The sequence below is a fragment of the Mercurialis annua genome, linkage group LG6 (assembly GCF_937616625.2).
Source record: "Mercurialis annua linkage group LG6, ddMerAnnu1.2, whole genome shotgun sequence".
Lineage (NCBI taxonomy): Eukaryota > Viridiplantae > Streptophyta > Magnoliopsida > Malpighiales > Euphorbiaceae > Mercurialis > Mercurialis annua.
In genome coordinates, this window is record NC_065575.1 from 47,413,911 (window position 1) to 47,438,258 (window position 24,348).

Sequence of the window (24,348 nt, forward strand, 5' to 3'; positions counted from 1 at the left end):
GTTTGGCTGGGAATACGTATGGTCAACTAAATAGAAATACAATACAAGTGAGTGCCTTATTTTGAATGTTTTTCTTCTTCTACGGGTACCAAACAGGTCAAACCTCTCCGTTTCTCTCTATCGCCATCGCCATCTCCATCTCCGTCGCCGTCGCCTCAAAGTTCAAGGCAGCAGGTATCTTGGTTTCCATTTATTTTATGCAAATCTTGAAAAACATTCTGTTTCTCCACGAATAAATCTGTTACTCGTGCCTAACTGCGTAGGCGTGATTTGTTACAGCAACCTGGATCCGCTTATTTTCTTCAATTGCTTTTCTTATTACATACAACAGCCAATTTCATTTCAATTCCATAATCCAATCCACCGCTCTTCTCACCGATCTCTCAATTTCTTTTTTATTTCGGTGTCAATTTGCATTAACCAGACTCGGCGTTTCCTTATCCTTTTATTCGGAAAAATAAAAAATGTAATTTACATCCTCTACCTCACTACTTTTGGGCTTTCAGCTCAACATTTGTTCTAATACACACTACTTGATTCTCTTGTTCTGTTATGCCTTTTTTTTCCTTAAAGGAAAAAAGAAAAAGAACATTGAATCACTTGTTCTACTTGATGGTTGCTTAATTGTTTGGTAGGTTCTTCTAGGAGTTTGTGTGTTTGTTTATGTATTTTTTTTGGCTTCAGAGCTTCGTCCACTGTTCTGTCCACTCTGCTCTACTTGACTCAATTTCATCCATTCCTTTCTAGTCAACCCATCTAATCTATTGATTCAATTAGGTATTCATAGGAGAAATTTGGAATGTTCATCACATTCTTCTTCCAATTGTACTCTATGCATTTGCATCCTTTGTCCGTGACCTCCTATTAGGAGGTGAGTGGATGAATTTGTTAATGTTGTTTAAAGATTAATTTGAAAGCAATCGGATAATTTCCCCTAAATTTAGAGCATGAAAATGAGGTTCAAGGGACTGCAAATTTAAGAGTTCATTGTCATCTCTTATATATGTTACCGGTTCAATTTTACTGTAGAATTAATTTAATTCTAAAATGAATTTGTTCTTATAGATTTAACATGATTAAGTTTATATAATTTATTAAATAATAGAATTGAAAACAAGCATACATCTACAAATGAATTTCACAAAGTTGTATTCTTTTAGAATTTCAGCTTTCCGAGGCTTAAGCATCTCTGCAACCTGTAAATAGTTACGTAAATTGCATGAATTACTATGGAAATGCATGCAAATGCTAAAATGGTGGTACTATACAAGTTGGGCTCTTGATAGTCGGCAGATGGTTTTGGACTTTTGGCTGATCTTAGTACATTGCACTAGCAGGTTTATTATGAAGTGTAGAATTATGTTATTTTTGGTCTAGTAAATGGCTGGTCATTTTTATTATGTGTGCAATTTGATGCTGCTTGCTCATGATATATACTAGTTTCAAGTTAATTTAACACCGGGATGATCACTGAATGCAGGAGTAGCTTACTGTCGTTATATGGATAAGATAGAACCTGGAAAGATTGGTCAAGAGGAAGTGACAAGAGAGTCGCTGATTGCCATCTCCTACTCGGTCCCAGACCAAAAACTTGCCTCACAAGTGTCGTCAGAAAATCTGGGAAATCAGAAGTTTGTTGAAGTGGATTATGATGGAGCAGACAAGTATAGGTCTGAGCTGATCTCGATATCCAATTCGCAGTCACCGGATGCCCAAGGCCTACCAGGTACATTTGGAGAGAGCTGATGGGGTAACCCGGACAGCAGTTGCGAGTTGCAGCTCTCTTTGGAACTTTTGTTTGTATTTTCTGGAAAGACCCTGTTTAATAGGTAAATGTAAAAATACTGGCATGTTCTGTTGTGGTTTCCTGTTGAAATGATACACGTTCTGTGGACTTGCAATGGAGATGTGGTCTGTAAAAGAATTGTTGAAATTACTGTATGAAAAAGAAGACAATAGTTGACATGAATCTGTTAAAATAGTTGAAGAAAACTATTAGGATTGTAAAACATTGCTTGCCCTGACAAATCTCTTGGGCTTTATGGATAAGTTTGATTTGAGTTTGTGAAGTTGTAATATCTAGCTGAGAGAGGTGAAGGAGGATGTGTCGGGTGGTGGGCTTAGGCTATACATACTTTGTTTTGTGAATATTTTTGAAGCTACACAGCAAATGTTATGAACAATAGCTTGCGACAGGGATTTGAAAGAGAGAGGGTATAATCCAAAGGAGCCCCATTTTCATGCTGTAACTTTAGGGGACATTATCCGTTCTCTTTCAATACTACAAGATAAAAAGTCTTGAGTGTTCTCCTAACATATGGATATGAAAATGATACATTGAGTAAACCTTATATGTATTTGATAAGCTCTTTGCACACTCACATCTATACGTTTATCATTTACTTAAGTTCAATATCCCATTTAAAATTTGCTATCTATCAACCCATTAACTTCTTTTTCTCTCCTCTCTTTTAAATGGCTTAATCATGAGATGAATTCAATTAGTTACAATTTAATTTTTTAATTTAATTTAATTTTAAATAATAGAATTTTGTTGGTGGATATAAAAAGTGTCCACTCTTATATAGTCTCCTATGTAAGCAAGATGAAACTGACAATAGATAAATCTGCTGACATGAGAAGTTTGCTCTCATGAAAAATCAAAACTCTTAACATCATTGAATTCCAATCAAATCTTTAAAATTTATTTTAAACTTAAATTTTCTAATTTTTTTAAACCATTGCACAAATTGCTACGAAAATAATAATATGATTCACTATATATCATACATCATATTGATTTGATTGATTGTATATTATATTTTTTAAATACTTTTAGAATTATTTTTTATGTTTAGTGGTCTATATAGTGAACTTTGTATGCATTCTTACATAATTATATGAAGGCTCATTTTTATTAATAAAAAATTTATTTAATAAACTTTATTAATAATTATGATATATTAATTGACAAATGTTAGTCAATTTTTGATGGAGTCTGCCTTATAGATAGATAACCTGCAAAATAAGGGTTAGACTGTTGATCAGACGTTGGTTGTCCTTCGAGCACTTCAATGATTAAGTCAGTATTTGACAATCGTTGATAACTTAATAGATTTGAGTAATAATGATAATATGTGTTTGTAGGCAATGCCTCAAGCCCTTTTTATATAGTGTCGCTTTACATGTTTCACACGTGGCTCGTGGTGTGACTTGTCAAAAAATAATAATAATATTTAATTAATAATGAATTATATTTATTATAAAATATTAAGTGCCAAAACTCCAGAGGAGTGCAAGTTGACCATAAATTTACAAGAAAAAAAATTAAAAGAAAATTAGTGCATAGAATTTTAATATTTTAAATTAGTTCGTTTGATTTAATCGAGTTTTGAAAACGGAAAACGGGGGAGGCGGTCAGAAAATAGTGGGACGGTCGGAAAAGTCAAACAAATTTTAATTATTTTTAAAAAGTTAAAAATTAATTTATATTTAAAAAATAATTTTAATTATAACATTGATTATTTAAAATATTTTTTAAATTTTTTAAAAATTAAGTTGAAATATATCTTTTTTTAAATTAGAACTTAAATAGACTTTTAACCTACTATATGGTGGCACATTATGTGGCACGCCACATCAGCGCCACATAAGTACAAGCATGTGCCAATTGAGGCTTGGACAAAATTGAAACGAAATAATGCATTTTAGAACAAATTTGATAAAATTAAAAGGTTTGGACTTTATGAAACTTTCTTTAAAGGTTTGACTTTTTTTAATTATTTGGCCTAATTAAATTATCTCAACCTATTAACCAACTCAAAATTTTACTAATGCCCATAATTTTTGCCTGCGAGCAGAATAAGAACCAGACCATCTTGTTTGTCGAGCTTTGAATAACCTGCCCAAGCCAGTTTCTTACGACAATTCCAATGTCTATTTGCTGCCAACCAAAGGATATCAATGCATCGACGTTAACTTTAAGCCATCCTTACGGTGGAGCCGACCACACTACACTACCATCCTCCCTGCCAACTACAGCAGACCGGAGTTGAGCTGGCGGAGACTGAGTTGCTTGCCAAGACGATAATTTAAATCAAAATTTTGTGCTATATATAATATTTGTTATATTATGTGCTAAATATAGTACAAATTATAACATGTGTAATGGAGATGCTCTTAGTTTGACTCATTTTAAAATAGGACCCATGTCGTATGCAATCATTTTATAGGGACATAACATAAGAAAGTGGAAGCAGATGCATAGAAAGGTTTTGATGAAAAGACAAACTATCAGTTATAGGCCGGCAACATCGTTCTATCCTGTACTTAAAAACACTTCATGTGAATTGTTAAAGCAAAAATTGTTAATTGACGGTATTTTAAAAAAATTAATCTGTTTTCTAACATAACGTCCAAATTTGCAGCATTAGTTATAATTTTAAAATAATTTACACCTTTAATAAACAATTTTTTTTGTTAATATTGAATTATGTGGTCTTTAACAAAAAAAAAAAAGAATTGTACGGCAGAATAAATATATATCTGACATATGAATTCTTTTTAATGAAAATAAGTGTATAAAATTTAATAGTTCCACAGGATGCCACATCAGATATTACATGAATGGAACTAATTTTCCTTTCTAATCCGCATTCATAATAAATTTGATGTAATGATATATAAAATTACCGTGTTTTGTGTATGTAATAGGATTAAAACACACACATGATCATTTAAAAATATTTCATTTTCTTAGCTTTTTGTTTATATCCAAAAAATTTAAAATCATCAATTTTATCTCATTTTCTATTTTTCAGTTTCAATTGTATCCAAATTTAAATATATCCTTCATATTTGATATATAGTCTAAATAAATCATTAATATTTGTGAGAAATTATTAGGTAGACTCAGTCTACCACGTCATCCGTAGACTACATATTATGACACGTCATTAAAATAATAACACTATTGTAATTTTATTTATTATTTATTTACACTTTTGAATATTAATATTACGATAGTGCCATTATTTTAATAAAGTGTCATAATGTGATAGGTTTAGTCAATGGATGACGTGGTAGACCGAGTCTACCTAAGAATTTCTCTTGAATGTGCCTAAAGGATGAACATGTTTGAACATTTTTCAAATATAGTTACAACAAAATTAGAAAAAAAATTTGACGGTCTAATTTAAATAATTAAGCCTTAAAAGAATCAGTGGCATATCATTTTGATTACTTTATATATTATACCAATTCCAGCACTTGCCTTACATGCTTATCTTTTCATTTTTTTTCTAATTTTTATCCAGTCATGGTTAATGTTTCAATTTCTCAGTTGCCACCTTTCCATATAATACCTAATTTACTATAAATGTAGATTTATCTTGTTGGTTTAGGATTTTTTTTCAAAATTTAAACAAAATAAGAAATGTCTTGCACATATATGGTAAGGCATTTGCTTCCAACTGACAAATTCAAGTTCCAACTTTTATAGTATTATATTTTTAGAGAGATTTTTAGGTAGATTGAGTCCACCACGTTATCTGTGAACTAAGTCTATCATATAATGACACGTCATTAAAATGATGCCAATTTTATAAATTCGTTTATTACTTATTTACACTTTTAAATAGTAATATTACAAGATTGCCATCATTTTAATGACGTGTCATTATGTGATATACTTAGTTTACGGATGACGTGGTGGACTGAATCTACCTAAGAATTTCTCTATATTTTTATCCATTGGATACTTGATGAATTTTTTTTACAGTCGTAAAATTAATGGCTTAGAGGTCAAGAAGAAAATTTAAAATTTAAAGAGATCTCAAATTTAAAAAATAGTATTTATTTTTTTAAAAAAAAGTTATTTGAAGATAATTAAAAATATGTAGATTATACGTCAATAGAAGCATTATTCCGAAGAAATGATCAAATTTAAAATGATAGCTACATTATAAATTTATTTTTTGAAAATTATATATCTTAACTCATCAATTGGGGAAAAAATAGAAATAATTATTTTATACACACACATAAAACCATATAAAAGTTCAACCTCTAAATCGTTCGTACTTAATAAAAGTGCGAATATCAAAGAAATTGTTGTTTAATAAAAAAAGGAAAAATTGAAAGTGTGTGAACTTTTTTAATTTTTTCTATTTTAACGTATATATTTACTCTTTTTTTTTTTAATTCATTTAAGTGTCTGAATTTTATTCATTTATATCGAACGAGTGTTTGTAACATGCCGCATTATATATTTCAAGTTAAAATAAAAAACTAGATGAAATATCATTTACAACTGTTTAATTTTTTTGACAATTGGCTTCTAATATTTATTAATTTATTTTTATATTAATTATTAATAATAATAGTTAACATTTTTTTTTCATTTTCATTTACATTAAATTAGAATCAATATAAATTATAGTTCGTATATCCTCCTTAATTGGAGGTTTTTTTTTGAGAATCAAATCGAATTTTATTAATAATCCAAAGCAGTTACATTTTTTAAAAATTCAGGGAAGTTACTATGCCACTCCTGATAATCTGAAATGAAACGGGTATTTTGCGTTAGAATATGCGCTGCCTGATTCGCAGATCGCCTCACGAAAACAAAAATAACGTTACTAAACTGCCTCGCTAAGTGCACACAACCATCAACTAAAATGTCCGCCTCTACAAAATTAGGATTTCTAATATCCAACACTAACTCCATTGCGTTCGACTCTATGATAATATATTGAAAATCTTAGGAGTTATTCATTATATTTTATATAGTATATAGTATATAATTTATATAATACATTTGTGTTTATCTTTTTGATTCTAGTTTAATGTCTCAGTTTATAAAATTATTAATAGTATTTATTAACAACATAAAAAGATTGAACTAAAATGTTAAATGTTAAATCCATAAGTATATTGTCATTTAATTTGTAAAGAGTTAAAAAAAACAAGAATTAGTACATATTAAATAGGAAAGTAGTAAAACAAAAATATTATAAAAATATACACATAGATAGAAAAAATATTTTTTTTCTGTCTTTTTATATTTTTAGTTATCCTATTAATAATAGTGTAATTTTCCATTGAATTGTTTTAAGATGATTAAAGAAAAGGTAAAACATGATATTAATTGAAAAAATATTTTAAAAATAGAAATAGAATTTTTAAAATAAAATATTTTAATATAGAATATTAAATATTGTAAATAGAACGAGAGAAGTATAATATTAATTGTGGTTTTTTAAACTGTATGAAAATTATAAACTTTAAAAAGATAATATTAAAAAGTGTAGACACTGGTACTGTTAGTAAAAGAATAAAGGAAAAAGTTGAAAAGAAAAGAAAAGAAAAAGTATTTGAAAAAGTTTGTCCAACTCCACTTATAAATTGAGGAGTCTGGGGGCATCGGTGAGCATACAATAGAGAGAGAGAGAGAGAAAAGGGATGGAGATATGGGTGGTGGCGCTATGGATAGCAGGTGCTTTAGGGTGTGTGACATGGCTGCTAAAGAGGGCCAACGGGTGGCTGTACGAAACTCATCTCGGAGAAATGCGCCACTCTCTTCCGCCGGGTGATCTGGGCTGGCCTTTCATCGGCAACATGCTCCCCTTTCTTCGAGCTTTCAAGTCCCCCGATCCTGAATCTTTCATGCGCAACCTCACCGCCAGGTCTATGCTTTTTTGGTTTTATTTCTGCAGACTCCCAAGCATGTCTTTGTCTGATAAAGCACAACACTCCAAATTCCAATACCCACCGTCTCTAACTGACTGCTTTCTTTTTATTCCATTGGACCACCTCAACTAATGAACTTCCTTCTTGTCGCTGTCATCCCCTGCATGCGCCACATAATTTATTATGCTTTCAGCTAGTATATTATATACTCTTTTACTTTATAGATACAATCATACAAAGCCCCTAGGGTATTATTATTATATGTTTGAAGAGTTGCCTTGCCTGTTTATGCTCACATTTTAAATTAAACTAATGGTATGTTATTACTAAATTAACTCTTCTGATTGCAGATACGGAGGTGGAGGAGTGTACAAGGCGTTCATGTTTGCGAAGCCTAGTGTGTTGGTGACGAGCCCAGAAGCATGCAAACGAGTGTTAACAGATGACGAAGCATTTAAGCCTGGTTGGCCCAGCTCCACCGTCGACCTCATCGGCAAAAACTCATTCGTTGGCATATCTCACGAAGACCACAAGCGTCTTCGCCGCCTCACTGCAGCTCCTGTCAACGGACACGAGGCTCTTTCCCTCTATTTGCAATACATTGAGGATAATTTCAAATCTTCACTGGAACAATGGTCCACCATGGGCGAGATCGAGTTCCTGACCCAGGTCAGAAAGGTCACTTTCAGGATCATTATGTACATCTTCCTGAGCTCCGAGAGCAACTCCGTCATGGAGGCTTTAGAGAGGGAATACACAGCGCTTAACTATGGTGTGAGAGCCATGGCCATCAATCTTCCTGGGTTTGCATACCATAAAGCACTCAAGGCCCGCAAAAAGCTTGTGGCTATAATACAATTAATAGTGGACGCACGCAGAGCAGAGAGGAGCTGGTCAAAAAAGAAAGACATGCTGGATGCTCTGTTGGATGTTGAGGATGAGAAGGGCAGAAAAATGAGCGACGATGAAATCATCGACGTACTGGTGATGTACTTGAATGCAGGTCATGAATCTTCCGCCCATATCACTATGTGGGCTACTGTGTTTCTTCAGGAGCATCCCCAATTTCTTCACAAGGCCAAGCAAGAGCAAGAAGAGATCCTAAAAAGGAGGCCGCCCACGCAAACGGGATTGAGCCTAAAAGAAGTTCGAGAGATGGATTATCTTTCTAAGGTGCCACTCCTACTTCCATATATAATATAACAAACCCTTAATTGTCTTGAGCTTATTAATATACATTTTGTTTGCACTAAATGCTTATCAGGTGATTGACGAAACACTTCGTTTGATTACATTCTCCCTTGTGGTTTTCCGAGAGGCAAAATCCAATGTCAATGTAAACGGTAAGTTTCCGGCTGAAGTTAATAGAGGTTATGCACATAAATGAGTGTATGATTGAATGGTTTGGAATTTGTCAGGATATATGATACCCCGGGGCTGGAGAATTCTGGTGTGGTTCAGAAGTGTTCACTTTGATCCTGAAATCTATCCAAATCCAAAGGAATTCAATCCTTCAAGATGGGATGTAAGTCCAATATTATTACATATTAGTGTCGGAGTTTGAGTGATATAATAATATAATTTTATGGAATTGGATGCAGAATCATACAGCGAAAGCAGGGACTTTCCTTCCCTTCGGAGCAGGAAGCAGGCTGTGCCCTGGAAATGATCTTGCAAAACTTGAAATTTCCGTCTTTCTGCATCATTTTCTCCTTAATTATAAGTCAGTCCTCATCACCCTCATTCTGCTTTTCTTTCAACAATAATTTCTGATGTTAATCTTAATGTTTACAGGCTTGAACGTCTAAATCCTGAAAGTACAGTCATGTACCTGCCTCATTCAAGACCAAAAGACAACTGCTTGGCAAGAATCAAGAAAATTTAGAATCATGTATAAGACTATTCTTGCTCCTTAATAAACATTAATAAATGATTTCTGCACTCAGTCATATCATTTCCATTGCTTCCTTGTGTACGTCTCTCAGAACACACACAAAACAAAATATATGGCATCAAATTTTAGACAATTTTCATTCAGAATCAATACATAACATCATGAATTCATTTAAGGCAGTTACTCGGTAGACATTCACTCTTTATCAAAGACAAATCGTAGTCTCAACCTAACTAATCATTGTTTGTTTATATCTATCTGGACGACTTAACGCTTACATGGCCCCTTTCATTAATTCAACATCCAAAAACATAGATAAAGCATCTAAACCAAATCTTCAAATTCCAGTGACCTAGGCAACAGGAGCAGGGGACATGATGATGAAAGGGCCACCTGTTTAGGATAAAGAAAATACTTACCATTGTTTGCAACACCATAGTGCATAACATGGGGAAGCTGCCATTTTCATTGGTATAAGTTTAATGTTTTCTATTGATGGGAGGTCCTCTTCTTCTTCCATGCTCTCCATTTTTTCTTTCTACTACTTTTTAAGTATTCAATCTTACAGTGGCCAGCTCTTTTTTATAACTCTTCAACTAAATTGACTAGAGAGGTACACTTCTTATAATTAATTTTAAATATGAGCAGAAAAAAGGGAGACAGTTATAATTGATGGAAAAAAATAGTCTACAACTTTATTATTCAACTCTGTTGCAATACAGCGACAGCTTTAGACAACAGGTATTTTTCGTTTTCAAAGAAAAGTCACAAGAGACTTGTTCTGTACATTAAGGGTATACCTTTTCCCTATAATTTATCATGATGACTAGCGAATTGATAAAACATTTTGAGGTATTCATTTAAACCAAACATAACGATTTCAAAGAGTTTTATTTCATCCCTACCAAACAAATATGATCACCGGTAATACATCGCTAATGAATGTTTATAGCTTTGCAATGGCGCAATCAGGCAAGTTGAACCGAGCAGGAAGTTTTAGATCTTCCCATTCTCCATCTTCTACTTTTGAGAAGTAGCGCTCAACCATAATGTCACTCACGAGCTCCAATTTACGAGGTTCCCACTGTATAAAAGTACATAGATGCACACTTTTAGTTGAGAAAAATCATGATGGGTAGTAATGCAAGAGCAGAAATGACTGGATAGATGATTTCCGTACCTTTGGGTTCTTATCCTTATCTAACAATATAGCTCTGCAACCCTGGTTGAGTGAGGTGTGACAAAGTCATTCTTGTGTATAAGGAATAAGGAAAAGAAAAAAAAAATTGATTTGGCTACAAACCTCAAAGAAATCCTTGCTAAGTTTTCCTTGCATTACATGGCATACCATTCTATACTCACGAACAAGGCATTGACCAACACCTTGAAGCCTTCCTTCTCTAATCTGGACCCAAAGGCGCATATTCAAATTATTAATCATTTGTACAAGTACCTCAAATAAATAAACTACGTGATTATGTGCTAGAGAAATCCATACTAGATGTTCAGGATATTAATTGCTATTACAGCATCGCACATCATATTAAGATGTTCAAATTAGTAACTGTCTATAATTTCAAAGACAGGTTGAAGCAACATTACCGATCTAAGAGAAATTTTAAGACTTGTTGGGGAAGCCTTCTTCAGAGACTGAATAGTACTAGAGATCCAAGCATCTTCTGCCTTATTCATGGCCTCCGTCTCCTGCGTAATACAAGGATGAGCAGTCAATTTCACAATGTAATCTGACAAATGACAACACAAATTACCACAAGTCGTAAATACGGCAATTAGCTAAAACCATTTCTGTTCCAATTAAGTACAGTCCACAACTTACAAGAGCAGATAAAATATCTTCAACAGATCTCTGAGAAAAACATCTATCAATGACATCCAACCTGAAACCAAGTAATCAGCAAAAATGATCTATAAAATACAGCGAGTGCGATGGAAAGTCAACATCATAAAGAACAATTATTTGTTCTTTCAAATTAAAATGATTTCAGTTTTACTTTTTCTTTTTGTAAGAAAACAAAATATCATTAAAAAAAACTAAACTAAACTAAGCAGCTATCAAAGAACAAAGAATGGAACAAATACAAATATACAATGAATCAACAACAGCTAAAAAGAAGAAAAGGAATCCCAAGAAGGACTATTGATAACATAATCTAAAAACAGCATCCTTGTTGCTCCTATGTTGAGTGTAAAACTGCAGCATTACAGAGTTTCTAATTCTGAGGAATAAATAAACTCGATCAATGCATCTGATGCATGCATGCTTTGAATTAATTGACAAACCTAACTAGAAAATAATAGAAGCTTTGGAAAGTGACAATCCTAAGAGAAATGAAAGAGCATATGATAATATCTGCAAAATAATTACAGTATGACACTGCACTTGCCCATCCAAAACAAGTATAAAAGTCATCAACAGCTTCAGGCAGATGGAAAGGAAAATAGGTTCATGAATTAAAATGAATGTTAAGCTAGATACTAACCGGTGATAGGCACTTTCGTGTTTCAAATGTGGTGGCTGACAGTATTTATCAATAATGCAAGAAACAACAGATGGATCACTTGAATCTACTTTGTGCAAAGCTTCTTCTAACAAAGACAACCTCTGTCAAACAAAGTAAAACATGTCTAAGAAAAAAAAAATCGATAAACAGCATCAATATTCATTAAAAGAGCAACATATTAAAGCTAAACCTCACATAAGACAAGAGGGGAACCACTTGTATTGGAAGAATTTAGACTGTCAACTTCCAGATGGAAAGAACATCTACTCACAAAATGTCAATGCAAGAATTTTTTTTGTATTTTCGGTCTAAAGACCACAACAAATTAAACCCGAATTACAAATGAGCTTTCTAAATTTGACAAAAATTTCCCGATTTGACGTTTTTGTTTAAAATAAGTCTCAATTTCAGAGACTGATTGAATGACATGTATTTGCAATGATGCAGAAGATAAGTTAAATTAAATGCATAGGTCGGTAATCAAAAAAAGTGTTTGACGGGAATAAAAGTGACAATGTATGTATAAAGGTAGGTAAGAAAATGGATACAATACTCCAGCCTTAATTTGGGTAGTAAGGAATGATGAAGAAGCTGAATGGAAAACTAATTAAGTTAAAGAAGGCTGTTCTTATTGAATCACTCTGTTTTAATAGATCAACAGTATTTTTATAATTTTGTGAATGCTAATCGAAGTATCGAGTCTACTAGTTCGCAGCCTTCAAATCAATTCAATTACTCTAAAGCTTCATTTTAATATAAGAAGATGCAAACAAATGGTTCTAATAATGTTTCTCATATAGATTCAAAAATAAATAGTTATATACCACGAACAACCTATCCTTCACCTCAAATATAATACTACACTTAAAGCATCATAGGTAAAAAAATTAGCCAGCATCATATGTTATCACAAATTTATTATGATTGTCAATTTCCTACGTGCCAGCACATGACACCAACATTGTTCTTAACAAAATCAAATTTAGAACTTAGCATTAAAAAAATACAAGCCTCAACATATTCAAATTAACTATTTTCAATTGAAGGATACTTACTCTTAATGGGACAAAATGAGTTGCGAGTCCACATGCAAGCATTTCAGCACCATCCAATCTAGAACCAGTAAGTCCAACAAATTCTCCTATGACAAAGTAAACAGCAACACATAAATTTCCTATTTACCATTTTCCAATTCATCAGGAGCAAAGTGCTAAATGGTCATGGAAAAAATGGCCATGCTAATACTGGTCATAGGTAAAAGTACATCATGCTAGTATAACAAAACTTTTTTCTTTGAATATCTCAAAAAACAGTTTGCTGTTACTGGCAAAAGAAAGTATGTATTATCTTCGGCCATGCTCCCAAAATGGAATGATAAAATGAGCTAAAACAAGACAATAAAAAGAGAAAACAATCAAAAAATAGAATTAGACAATTGGACAATTAGCTAACAGAAAAGATTTAATACAAAATAAGTATTATCAACAATTTTTTACTAGAATCTACAAGTGTAAACAAATGTAACTAGGGATGCGACTTTGAGTAAAAGAAAAAGCCACATCAGTAATATTAAAATCAGCATTCCTATATTTGTTATTCTTTATCTTTTTGCCCTTCAAAAAGATTAGCAATAAAATATTCTGTCGTTGAGCATTTAACTAACAGTTAGTGCGTTGTTTTTTCGACCTCATTTTTTCTTTAATTCACAGGTGGTCAAATTCCTATTATTATTATTTTTTCCGTATACATTTTCACAACAATTGATTAAAGACCAACATTCACCTACTTATCAGAGGCTATAGTTCTGAACGGGTTGTGACACGGACTGGCTATGCTAAGGAGTATGAAGAAAGTTGCTAAAAATAGTGGAACTCTTACAGTTAATGAGAACCTTGAAAAATGAAGCCCATGAGAATCTAACTAATTCTTTCCTTAATGTCAGAGGAAGTTGATCAACGAGAGTAAGGTATGTGAATTTAGTTGGTATCAAATGGGATAAGATTTAAAATTCATAATTAACTGACTCACTCATGGAACATTTACTAGATTCATGATGATATAAATATGCTTGTAGAATCATCACCTAGTTCTTTAGTTGCAGGTGACTAAAATTCGATGCTTTTATTGTCGTATCTTTTGTAGAAAGTAAATTGACATGCTTAGGGGTGAGCATTAAATGGTTAAAACCGAATAACCGAACCGAACCGAATTAATCAAACCGAAATATAATTTGAAAATATGGTTTGGTTACGGTCCAAATTTTTAAAATTTTGACTATTCGGTTCGGTTTACGGTTTTTACCAAAAAAAAAACCATAATAACCGAACCGACCGTATTTAAAAACTACATTGTTTTAAACTTTCATATACACACATTTATATATTAAACTTGTTTATTTTTATAGTTTTAGAATAAAAAACGATAAATATAGATTTAATTTAAACCACATGTACTCTCTAGGTTATATTTCTCCATTTTCTTTTAATTTATTTTTTAAAAAACTGTTTTTTTTTTCTTTCTAAAAATCATACAAAAAAAATAACGGTTTTCGACCGAACCGAACCGAAATATTTCGGTTTGGTTAATACGGTTTTGATATAATTTGGTTAATACGGTTCGGTGACCGAAATTTTTAAAAAACCGAACGGTTTTGAATTTTTAGGCGGTTCGATGACCGAACCGACCGTTGCTCACCCCTAGACATGCTGGTCTTTTTCGATGCTAGTCCCATTCTCTTATACGCGATTGATCTAATCAAAGCAGTTTCTTACACCTCACTTTTAGCTTTTGGATTTCTAATTGGCTTGATGAAAGGATTATGAAGAGCAACAAGTGAAGAGCAGCACCTAAATTCCAATGTTAGGGGAGTTGGAAGCAAATGTGAAAACGTTTTTATTTCACCTCCAAAAAAAAAAAGATGTATGGGATATGCAGCAACAAGATTGCCAGAAAGTATTTGAAAAGAAGACATAGTGCTTCAATAAATGGATGTGTGAGCATTAGAGTTGCAGATAAAGTATCAAACTAGAGTAGCAAGAAAAAGGGGAAAAACTCAAAGTATTAGAGCATTGCACGAGTCTTCCCGTAAATTATGTAGTACAATCCCGATATAGACTTTTTACATAGTTTGACCACAGTGGAAACGATTATAAAAAACACATAGAACGTACTTGCATAACAATAACTATACAACTCCACTGCTGCGGCAAGCACAAAAAGGATAGAACCAAAAACCAACTAGTGATTGAAGAAATCAGAGTATATGGAATTTTTGGTTCCAATTTCAGATATCAAGTAAGAGCATGTCTAAGGATAAAAAAAACATGCATTATTACCAAAGAACCCGGGGAGTCTCGACAAGAAGTAAGAGGCACCTACATCGGGGAAGAGCCCCAGAGCTGTTTCAGGCATTGCAAAGACCTGCAAAATTTCCCACATAAACACATATTGGTGAAGGAACTGTAATAGATTAGCATAAAGAACATACAATACACGAGTTTTGGCTTCCATAAAGACTTATGAGAGTTCACATCATTGAGTTAGTAGTGTGGATTTTCTCTCATGGAAAACAAAGGAGAAGTACCGAATTGTCAGTTGCAACACGAAATCTTCCATGCATAGAAGCTCCACCTCCACCTCCCATGACAATTCCATTAAGTATTGAAACCTAGAAGAAAAAAGAAAAAAAATCCACAGATAAGTTGGTAGAAGAGGTGATGGTGTATGATGTATGTAAAAGAAAAAAGGTACCTGGGGTTTAGTGTAAGTTGCCATCACATAATTTAAAATGAACTCCATCCCAAAAAACTTGGCACCTGATTTCCAATTACCTGATGAAGGGGAAGTGAGTTGTTTAGAGGGTAGAAATCTGGTAAAGTGAAGTATATTATTGGAAAAAGATCCTTCACAATCACAACCATGGTAATGGGTAAGGTACCTTGACGGATATCACGAACCACAGCAGAAACATCACCACCAGCACAAAATGCTCTTCCATTTCCCTAGGTGAAAATAATGAGCGGTGATTAATAAATAAAATTGATGTTGTTAAAAGTGAGAGGATAAACCTTGAGAAGGAGCAGTTTGACATGAGGATCCTCTTCAAAAGTAAGAAAAAGCTCAAGCAGCCCACATATCTACAGCAATATACATAGTGAGTTATGACAGAAGAAGGAAAATGAAGCCTAGAGAGCAAACACGGACCATTTGATAGGAAAGGGCATTCAATTGTTTAGGTCTGTTCAATATCAAGGTTCTCGCACACAAGTTCTCCTCCACCAGAACCTGCACTAAATGTAAAACTAAATTCATTCCCAATTCAGCTTTCAAGGCTACCAATATCAAACAAAAATGAAACAAACCTGCTCGTTGTGGCAATTGGATGAGGTTGGAGAAGCCATCGAAACCATAAATTTCTAATAATTAAAAATGCCTTTATAAAAACTACTACTTCTTATTCGTGAAGGTAAAAACAGGAGACAATTGCATTATCAATTTTTTAGGTAAAACTATTCAAATGACCTTCATCTTTACTCTATATCTCACCTAATACCACTTATTTCAATTTCGTACAAAATCATATTTCACTTTCAAATACTAGTATATTTTTAGAGTCAAACAGGTTTGTTTAGAAATTAGATTACTCCACTTCCATTTTTCTAAAATTCAAATTTTGTTGAATTTTTTAAAATAAAATAAAAATGTAAAATTCATTGAACTGATTGAACAATAAATCATTTAGTTCATCTCCTTTTCAAATATTAGCAAGTTAAAGATATTTGTCGATTTAAAGAGTATCTTCAATGGTACTTTTTATATTAAAAAGCATCTTACAAATAAAAAATAATATTTTTAATTTTAATTTAATAGACTCTTTAATATTAGAGCAAATTACGTTGAAGTCTTTGAGGTATATCATAACTAACAGTTTGGTACTTTTTGTTTCAAAAGTCTACTTAATGGTCTCTCAGTTTTAGTTCTATTAACTATTAGGCCCCTCCATCAATTACGACATTTACTTTTAACCGATTTGGTACCCCACCTTTACTTTTGTGAATGGTCCCTCGCTTTTATTTTTGCTAAACGATTTGATACCTCACTTTTAAACGATTTGGTATCTCAATTTTATTTCCATTAAACGATTTAATCCCTCAAATTAACGGAAGAGTCTTTCAGTTAACAGAACTAAAACTGAGGGACCATTAAGTAGACTTTTGAAACAAGAGGTATCAAACTGTTAATTATGCTATATCTCAGGGATCTCTAGGTAATTTTATCTTAATATTAACTCTTTATTTTATTTTTATAAATAATAATAAAAATATTACATATTAATAAAATCAATTTATTTTTATTTTAAACTATTTATTTATGCAATTTTTATACTAAAAAATAAATAAAAAATAACAAAATTATTTTCAAATTTGAATTTAACCCTTAATAAATGAATTACAGAGTGAAAACGGCTCTCTACATATAAAAATAAAATTAAAATTTTATATTAAAGAGGTCAGTGGAATAAAATTAAAAATATCACTCTTTATTTCAAAGATGTTCATTATTTTTCAAAATATGCTCTTTAAAATAAAGAGCACCGTTGCAGATGCTCTAAAGAGTCATTTTCATTTTCTAATTTAAATTTTAAATATAAAAAATTCATGATTTTTTTAAAGATTTTGACAATTTTAAAGATTTCATTATAAATGTTCAATGACCAACAATCTTCGATGCACACTGTGTATTTATAGAACATTCATAAAAATAGATAAAATAAGAAATTTTCGCTTGGATACAATAAAAAATTAAGGTAAATAACATGATATCATTTATTTTTCTCCAAAATTCTATTCTTTCATAAAATACTAATTTTAATTTTCAATTGATAGTGTTTTTGAAGTTATATGAAAAAAAAATATAAATAATATATATAGAATATAAATAAATATACAATTAAATTTAAAATTACACCAAATACACTATGTAATTCATTATATTTAATTTAAAATGAGATTGATACTTTTTGCCAAAATGTTACGTGAGTATATCCTTTCAGATTAGAAGAATGATTAATAAGAATATGATCAGTTGGAGTTGGAGATAAGTAAACCCACACCATCTTTCAGTTTGAGTTTTTTTTTATTTTGAAGTGTAAATCAAAAAATGAAAATCACTACCTCAAATTATATTAATTTTATGCATAACATTCTGAACATGATCTTCACCCCATTATGATTATATACCACTTTTTACAGTCCCAAAAATAGGAACACTAAATGGTATAGGAAAATTAAAAGGTATCCCTCAAATTAGCGGAAGAATCTTTCAGTTAACAGAATTAAAATTGAGGGGTCATTAAGTAGACTTTTAAAATAAGAGGTCTCAAACTGTTAATTATGATATATTTCAGGGATCTCTAGGTAATTTTATCTTAATATTAACTCTTTATTTTATTTTTATAAATAATAATAAAAATATTACATATTAATAAAATCAATTTATTTTTATTTTAAACTATTTATTTATACAATTTTTATACTAAAAATAAATAAAAAATGATTTTGTTTTCAAATTTGAATTTAACCCTTAATAAATAAAGTACAGAGTGAAAACGGTTCTCTACATATAAAGATAAAATTAAATTTTTATATTAAAGAGGTCAGTGGAATAAAATTAAAAATATCACTCTTTATTTCAAAGATGTTCATTATTTTCCAAAATATGCTCTTTAAAATAAAGAGCACCTTTGCACATGTTCTAAAGAGTCATTTTCATTTTATAATTTAAATTTTAAATACAAAAGATTCATGATTTTTTTAAAGATTTTGACAATTTTAAAGATTTCATTGTAGATGTTTAAAAACTAACAATTTATTTATAAAATAATATCAGAGTTTATTATACAAAATACCGTTTGAAATTACGTCATTAATTTAACACTGACACCTACTGACTACTGCAACTTTAAGGATTTGGACTTTGTGCAAGTCAGAAGACTTCCAAAACACTGTGAGAGGATCAGCATAACATTCTGAACATGATCTTCACCCATTATGATTATATACCACTTTTTACAGTCCCAAAAATAGGAACACTAAATGGTATAGGAAAATCAAAAGGTGTCCCTCAATTTGTGTTCCAGGACTCTCCTATAATAGCTCTTCAATTAATTATAAATACATAATAATAATACTACTATTATTTCTTAATAGAAAGAGAGAAGAAAGGAAAAAATGATGATGTTTGAGGAGAAGTTTTTTAAGGCATGCTGCGGGAGCACTAAATTTGCTCAAGAAATGAAATTGGCCTCCCCTTTTACTTCCCTTGAACAAGCCGTTGCTGTCGCCAGAGATATCTGGTTCAACAAGGTTCTTATTCTGCTTCATTTTTATTTGGCTCCGATTCTTAAACATTTGCCGGACCAGATTAATTTTATCAAATCTTTTAAAAACTTCATTTAACCCGTTTTGACATATTGTATTTTTATTTTTGAAAATAAACCTGTTTTTTACCAACATTACAATTTTTCAAAACCAGTTAATTACTTTTTTTACCAAAGGTGGAAATCGACTCTTTAGAGTTTCATGTTAGTTGTTAGTTACCGAGGCGTGGTTCGAACCTGTAACCTCTCGATGCACTTAGAGACGCCTTAACCATTCAGGCTAAGCCCACATTGGCAGTTAATTACTTGACTTCATATATTATTATGTTTTACAATTTATTTTTAATAAAAGGCCTGCTTGTTTCTGTTATGAAATAAAAAAGGTTGATGTGCATGGTTGGCTGGAAGCATTCTCATCTAATCCTGAGATCGGGCAGCCGTCTTCCGCTTCTCACACCGCTGCTCAGTTCAGTTCCATCATTTTTTTTATATATTCTTTTTTTTCTTTCAATTCCATCTAAATTACTTTTGTCTACTTTTTTTTTTTATCTTCAAAATAAATGGTTTACAGATGGAGTAAGGGAGAGCAATCCACTGCTATAGCAACTGCTACAGGTTCCAGTTTACAGGTTGATTAGATTATTATTTTTATCCAGTGGTCTATTTTTTGTTCAACATGAGAGAATATATTTTTGGTGTGTCATCTTGGCTTAAAAAGAAAAAGAATACAAGAGGCAGCTATTTGCCCTTGCAGGAACTTTCTGACTGGAATGCTCGATATTGGAAAAAATTTGGTTTTGTGTTTCTAATTTGTGCTTCTGGACGAACTTCTTTTGAAATACTCGCTGAATTGAAGGTATCATTTCGATTCTAAAGTTTTCTTTTCGTCTATTCATATCCCTATGTGTTAGTTTGCAATTTGATCTTGGTTTTCCTTTCACTGAGTTATTCTTTACCATGTTATCACAGAGACGGTATGAAAATAAGCCCATAGTTGAACTTGAGAATGCTGCTGAAGAACAAATAAGAGTCACAGAGCTGCGTCTCCAAAAGCTCTTCTCAGCTAAATCTAAAGCTGCATCACAACTAGAAGGTGTTTTGCTTTGTTACCTTTCTATTTTCTTGAATTGTCAGGCTCATTGGGAATATTTCTCTGTGTTATTTTTTTATTTTCAGCTTCAGGCCCGTCCTTTGTTTGGTGAGACAAATGGAGATGGTTGGGCATTTCAGGGGTGTTCCAATACAAATGCGGATGGGGATGGAGATTGTTGATGCCTGGAATATGCTAGTTTCAATACGGGGAAGTATAGTCCATGCATCTGCTTTCTTTCCTTATTTGAGATCAGGGAGTCGCAAAATAGAGAACACTTCCATGTTCCTTTGCTCTTTTCACCATTCTCATTCACTACATACCGACGCAGCTACAGTCTTTTTAATGTAGTTTTTGTGCAATTTCTCCATTATGTATTATATTATGTATAAAATGATTGTTCATCCAGTGTGTAAAATGTAATCGGGTAGTTGAGAGAGACGGTCGCACTAAGGTCCAAGGGGGCACTGGGCCCTGAAATTTAAAGATAAAATAAAGACTATATTAATTTTTTGGCCTAATGTCTTAAAAAAAACCCCGACTTTTCACCTCTTTTTCGGCTAATAATCATCAACGGTCCTCGACCTTTACCCTTAACTTCCGTAATCCCCTATACTTTCAAAAGCTTCCCTAAACCCCCCAACCTTTGTGGCGGCGCTTATTCACGGTACTTATGGACAATAATATCCCTACAAAAAAATTTGGCGGCTGGCGGCGCAAAAAAAATATTTTTTGACGGCGCCACATCATCATAAGTCCAAAAATATTCAAAAACCCCAATACACCCTTAATTTAACCAAATCAAAATCAAACCAAAACACCCTAGTCTAATCTAACCAAACCCAAAACAGTCTAATCAGACCATATGATCAACAACCGCTGCCGCTCCGGCAACCACCTCCGGCGACCACCTCTGGTCGCCACCTCCGGTCGCCACCATCTGTTCTTCAAGAACAGATTGTGAGAACAGATCACATCTGTTCTTGAAGAATAGATGTGATATGTTCTTGAAGAATGTTCTTGAAGAACAGTTAACAGATACGTTCGTCTTCTCAGACGAACTGAGAAGACGAACACGTCTTCTCAATTCGCCTGAGAAGACCGATCTGTTCTAAGAACAGATCTGGGTTTCCAGATCTGTTCTTAGAACAGATGGTCGCCAGAGATGGCGACTGTACTGGCGGCGAGTGGATGGTGGTTTGGTTCGTTTTTTTTTGGTTTGGTTGGATCGAATATGATTGAGTTTTGGTTTGATTAGTTTATTTTAGGGGTATTTTGGGGCTTTCATTTTTTTAATAAAAATTGTGACATGTCAGATGACGTAGCGCCGCCAGCCGCCAATTTTTTTTTGTAAGGGTGTTTTCGTCCATAAGGACCGTGAATGGCGCCGCCACAAAGGTTGGGGGGTTTAGGGAAGCTTTTGAAAGTATAGGGGGTTTACGGAAGCTAAGGGTAAAGGTCGAGGACCGTCAATGATTATTAGCCCCTCCTTTTCAATCCACGTTGCAAATCAGTCAATTTTATCATATTTTGCATTTTTTTATTTTATTTGTATCCTGAAGTATAAAATTGAACTTTTTTTATTTGACTAAATTTCAAAAAAATTCTCTAAATTGACCGTTTTTGCATTAGATTAACTTTTTATATTAAATTGATCATTTTTAAAGAATTTTTTTGAACTTTTGTTTAATAAAGAAATGACGATTTTATGCTTTAGGTTACAATTGAAATGAAAAAAAATGCAAATCAGGGTAAAATCGACAAATTTTCGACGTCGGGGTAGGATTGAAAAGGGGACGAAAGGTCGGAGTTTTTTAAGGCATTAAGCCTAATTTTTTTAGGCCAAACACCAAATAAATATCAAATTTTTGCGGATTTTGTCAATTATGGACGAATCTTTCAAAACCATAAGAAGTAACCGATTCTTGCATATTATTTTTTTTATAGCCATTTTGAACCGTTGCGGTCTTTTTGCCATGCATGTCGCCCATGTCAGACATGACTCAGCAAAACGACGTCGAATCGAATTAAAAGATTTGGCTATAACTGACACAAAACACAAAAATATAACTATAACTGACACATTACGAAAAGGTTCGGTGTTTTATTGTAATTAAACTTTTTTTAATGTTGTTCTTTTATTGTTTGTTGTATTGTTATATTAAGCCATTTTATGTTTATAATTTTAATTAAGTATATATTGTGTGATTAGACATATCATGTTTTTGCAATGATAATTTCAGGTGAAACATGAATTGAGCTAATAAGCATTGCATCTACTCTATCAGAGATATTAAACTCTGTAGATCACTAAATTTTTCTCAAATTATAGAAAGGTCACTAAATAAATTTTATAAAATGGTCACTGAACAATACCTTTTATTACAAAAATATTTTTGTTGTTACGAAAAGAACACTTAACTTTTTGTGAATTACAAAAGTCATTGGGTTATACCTTTTATTACGCAAAGATCGCTGAACTATGTTTATTTTTGTAATTTTTGCTTGCCAAGTGAAAATGTTGTGTTTTTGTGTGAAAACGGTACATTTTATATGGGTGAACTCTTTTGTAATAAAAGATATAATTCAATGATCCTTTTGTAAGAAAAGTTTGTTTAGTGACCTTTCTGTAATTCGAAAAGATTGGTGATCTACAGAGTTTAATATCCACTCTATTAATTTAAGATTTAAGTATTTTCTGACCGGTTACTGAATATAACGGCTACTAGAGGTTTAAATGCTTTTTTTTCGGGTGCAGCTGGAGAGTATGGTCCTATTATTGGTATATCTTGAGTTTTAAAAGAGTAGATATTGGTCATTATTATATAACATTTAGTATCAGTTGAATTCTCCAAATTATTCTTTCACGAAGTTTATGTCCATGTGCATATGGTGTTTATGGAAAAGTAGAAACTTTTTTTCATAGTATAAGATATTTTTGAAATAATCTCTTGTAAACATACTTCATTTTTGATGAAGTAGAGGCATCAAAATTAACAAACTTAGTAGCCACAAACATTTATCAAATAATACCATTAGCATCTTTCTTCTTTATGCCATCAATGATTTAATTTATTTTTTTATAATTTGAGGTGTATGTCTATTCAAATTTTTTAAGTGTGCCAACATATAGGTTTAATTCAGCCATGTAAACAGTCTGGTTTATGATTTCTAATGACAAAGTCTTACAGCATCTAACATAGGATGTAGACCCATCGACGTCCCGAGGTATTGATTCGGAATGTACGTGACGAGGAGCTAATGTTGGAGTTTGTTTTTATGAAAAGCAAGCAATGAGTTGTACTTTATTTTTTGACGATTAATATATCAAATTATTTTATATATGTGAAATATTGGAAAAGTACATTGTATATATTTTGAAAACACCGATATAGAGAACCGACGAAACGAGATTACCTAGACAATAGGACTATGTGTACACCAATAACATCCGTAGGTATAATTGAGTTAAACTTAAATGGTGATATATAATATAAGGATAGTAATGATATTGGAAGTAAGATCAGACTGGTGAAGATGTACACTCGGGTCCTTTGGGATAGCCGAGGATGTGTACTCGGGTCTGAAAGTTTTGGAGATCTTGGCCATGAGGTAACACGATATTGTATACTCCCAATAACTCGAGGAAAAGGAAATTGAGAAGTTAACCAGTGGTAGCCCCGGCTATACACTAGCGGCAGAGGTCGTTTCTAGGTTAATCCATGGATTATAAAAATGTAAATTGATATGGAAAACTCGTGGAACGAGAATTTTG

At 32.2% G+C, this 24,348-nt stretch overlaps 4 protein-coding genes across 4 annotated transcripts; 3 read left to right on the top strand and 1 right to left on the bottom strand.

The window, feature by feature from the left end:
• Positions 1–14: 14 nt before the first annotated feature.
• Positions 15–2,069, top strand: LOC126688052 (uncharacterized). Its single transcript, XM_050382618.2, has 2 exons — positions 15–174; positions 1,481–2,069. The coding sequence occupies exons 1-2, from the start codon at positions 66–68 to the stop codon at positions 1,744–1,746; spliced, it is 375 nt and encodes a 124-aa protein (XP_050238575.1). The 5' UTR covers positions 15–65; the 3' UTR covers positions 1,747–2,069.
• Positions 2,070–7,397: 5,328 nt separating this feature from the next.
• LOC126688050 (ent-kaurenoic acid oxidase 1-like) lies at positions 7,398–9,638 on the top strand. The gene is made up of 6 exons (XM_050382616.1): positions 7,398–7,685; positions 8,040–8,862; positions 8,954–9,032; positions 9,108–9,214; positions 9,291–9,412; positions 9,484–9,638. The coding sequence occupies exons 1-6, from the start codon at positions 7,462–7,464 to the stop codon at positions 9,572–9,574; spliced, it is 1,446 nt and encodes a 481-aa protein (XP_050238573.1). The 5' UTR covers positions 7,398–7,461; the 3' UTR covers positions 9,575–9,638.
• Positions 9,639–10,252: 614 nt separating this feature from the next.
• On the bottom strand, positions 10,253–16,599 carry LOC126688051 (3-hydroxyisobutyryl-CoA hydrolase 1-like). Its single transcript, XM_050382617.2, has 14 exons — positions 16,467–16,599; positions 16,309–16,389; positions 16,173–16,241; positions 16,043–16,106; positions 15,856–15,935; positions 15,689–15,772; positions 15,441–15,525; positions 13,161–13,246; positions 12,085–12,206; positions 11,421–11,481; positions 11,186–11,287; positions 10,887–10,988; positions 10,764–10,805; positions 10,253–10,667 (listed from the first exon to the last, which is right to left on the bottom strand). Exons 1-14 carry the CDS (start codon positions 16,512–16,514, stop codon positions 10,530–10,532), a joined length of 1,164 nt encoding a protein of 387 aa, XP_050238574.1. The 5' UTR covers positions 16,515–16,599; the 3' UTR covers positions 10,253–10,529.
• Positions 16,600–19,321: 2,722 nt separating this feature from the next.
• On the top strand, positions 19,322–21,094 carry LOC126687053 (uric acid degradation bifunctional protein TTL-like). The gene is made up of 6 exons (XM_050381406.2): positions 19,322–19,469; positions 19,867–19,949; positions 20,055–20,112; positions 20,238–20,339; positions 20,453–20,576; positions 20,660–21,094. The coding sequence occupies exons 1-6, from the start codon at positions 19,335–19,337 to the stop codon at positions 20,683–20,685; spliced, it is 528 nt and encodes a 175-aa protein (XP_050237363.1). The 5' UTR covers positions 19,322–19,334; the 3' UTR covers positions 20,686–21,094.
• Positions 21,095–24,348: the final 3,254 nt, after the last annotated feature.

Bases quoted from the DNA above. Each gene is read 5' to 3' on its own strand.
- LOC126688051 (XM_050382617.2), bottom strand. From the start codon at position 16,514: ATGGTTTCGATGGCTTCTCCAACCTCATCCAATTGCCACAACGAGCAG. The intron at 16,242-16,308 runs GTCCGTGTTTGC...ATATTGCTGTAG, and splicing joins ATGCCCTTTCCTATCAAATG to ATATGTGGGCTGCTTGAGCT. The intron at 15,526-15,688 runs GTACTTCTCCTT...GAAATTTTGCAG, and splicing joins GTGTTGCAACTGACAATTCG to GTCTTTGCAATGCCTGAAAC.
- LOC126688050 (XM_050382616.1), top strand. From the start codon at position 7,462: ATGGAGATATGGGTGGTGGCGCTATGGATAGCAGGTGCTTTAGGGTGT. The intron at 7,686-8,039 runs GTCTATGCTTTT...TTCTGATTGCAG, and splicing joins ATGCGCAACCTCACCGCCAG to ATACGGAGGTGGAGGAGTGT. The intron at 9,215-9,290 runs GTAAGTCCAATA...AATTGGATGCAG, and splicing joins TCAATCCTTCAAGATGGGAT to AATCATACAGCGAAAGCAGG.
- LOC126687053 (XM_050381406.2), top strand. From the start codon at position 19,335: ATGATGATGTTTGAGGAGAAGTTTTTTAAGGCATGCTGCGGGAGCACT. The intron at 19,950-20,054 runs GTTCAGTTCCAT...AATGGTTTACAG, and splicing joins GCTTCTCACACCGCTGCTCA to ATGGAGTAAGGGAGAGCAAT. The intron at 20,113-20,237 runs GTTGATTAGATT...TTGCCCTTGCAG, and splicing joins CTACAGGTTCCAGTTTACAG to GAACTTTCTGACTGGAATGC.
- LOC126688052 (XM_050382618.2), top strand. From the start codon at position 66: ATGTTTTTCTTCTTCTACGGGTACCAAACAGGTCAAACCTCTCCGTTT. The intron at 175-1,480 runs GTATCTTGGTTT...CACTGAATGCAG, and splicing joins CTCAAAGTTCAAGGCAGCAG to GAGTAGCTTACTGTCGTTAT.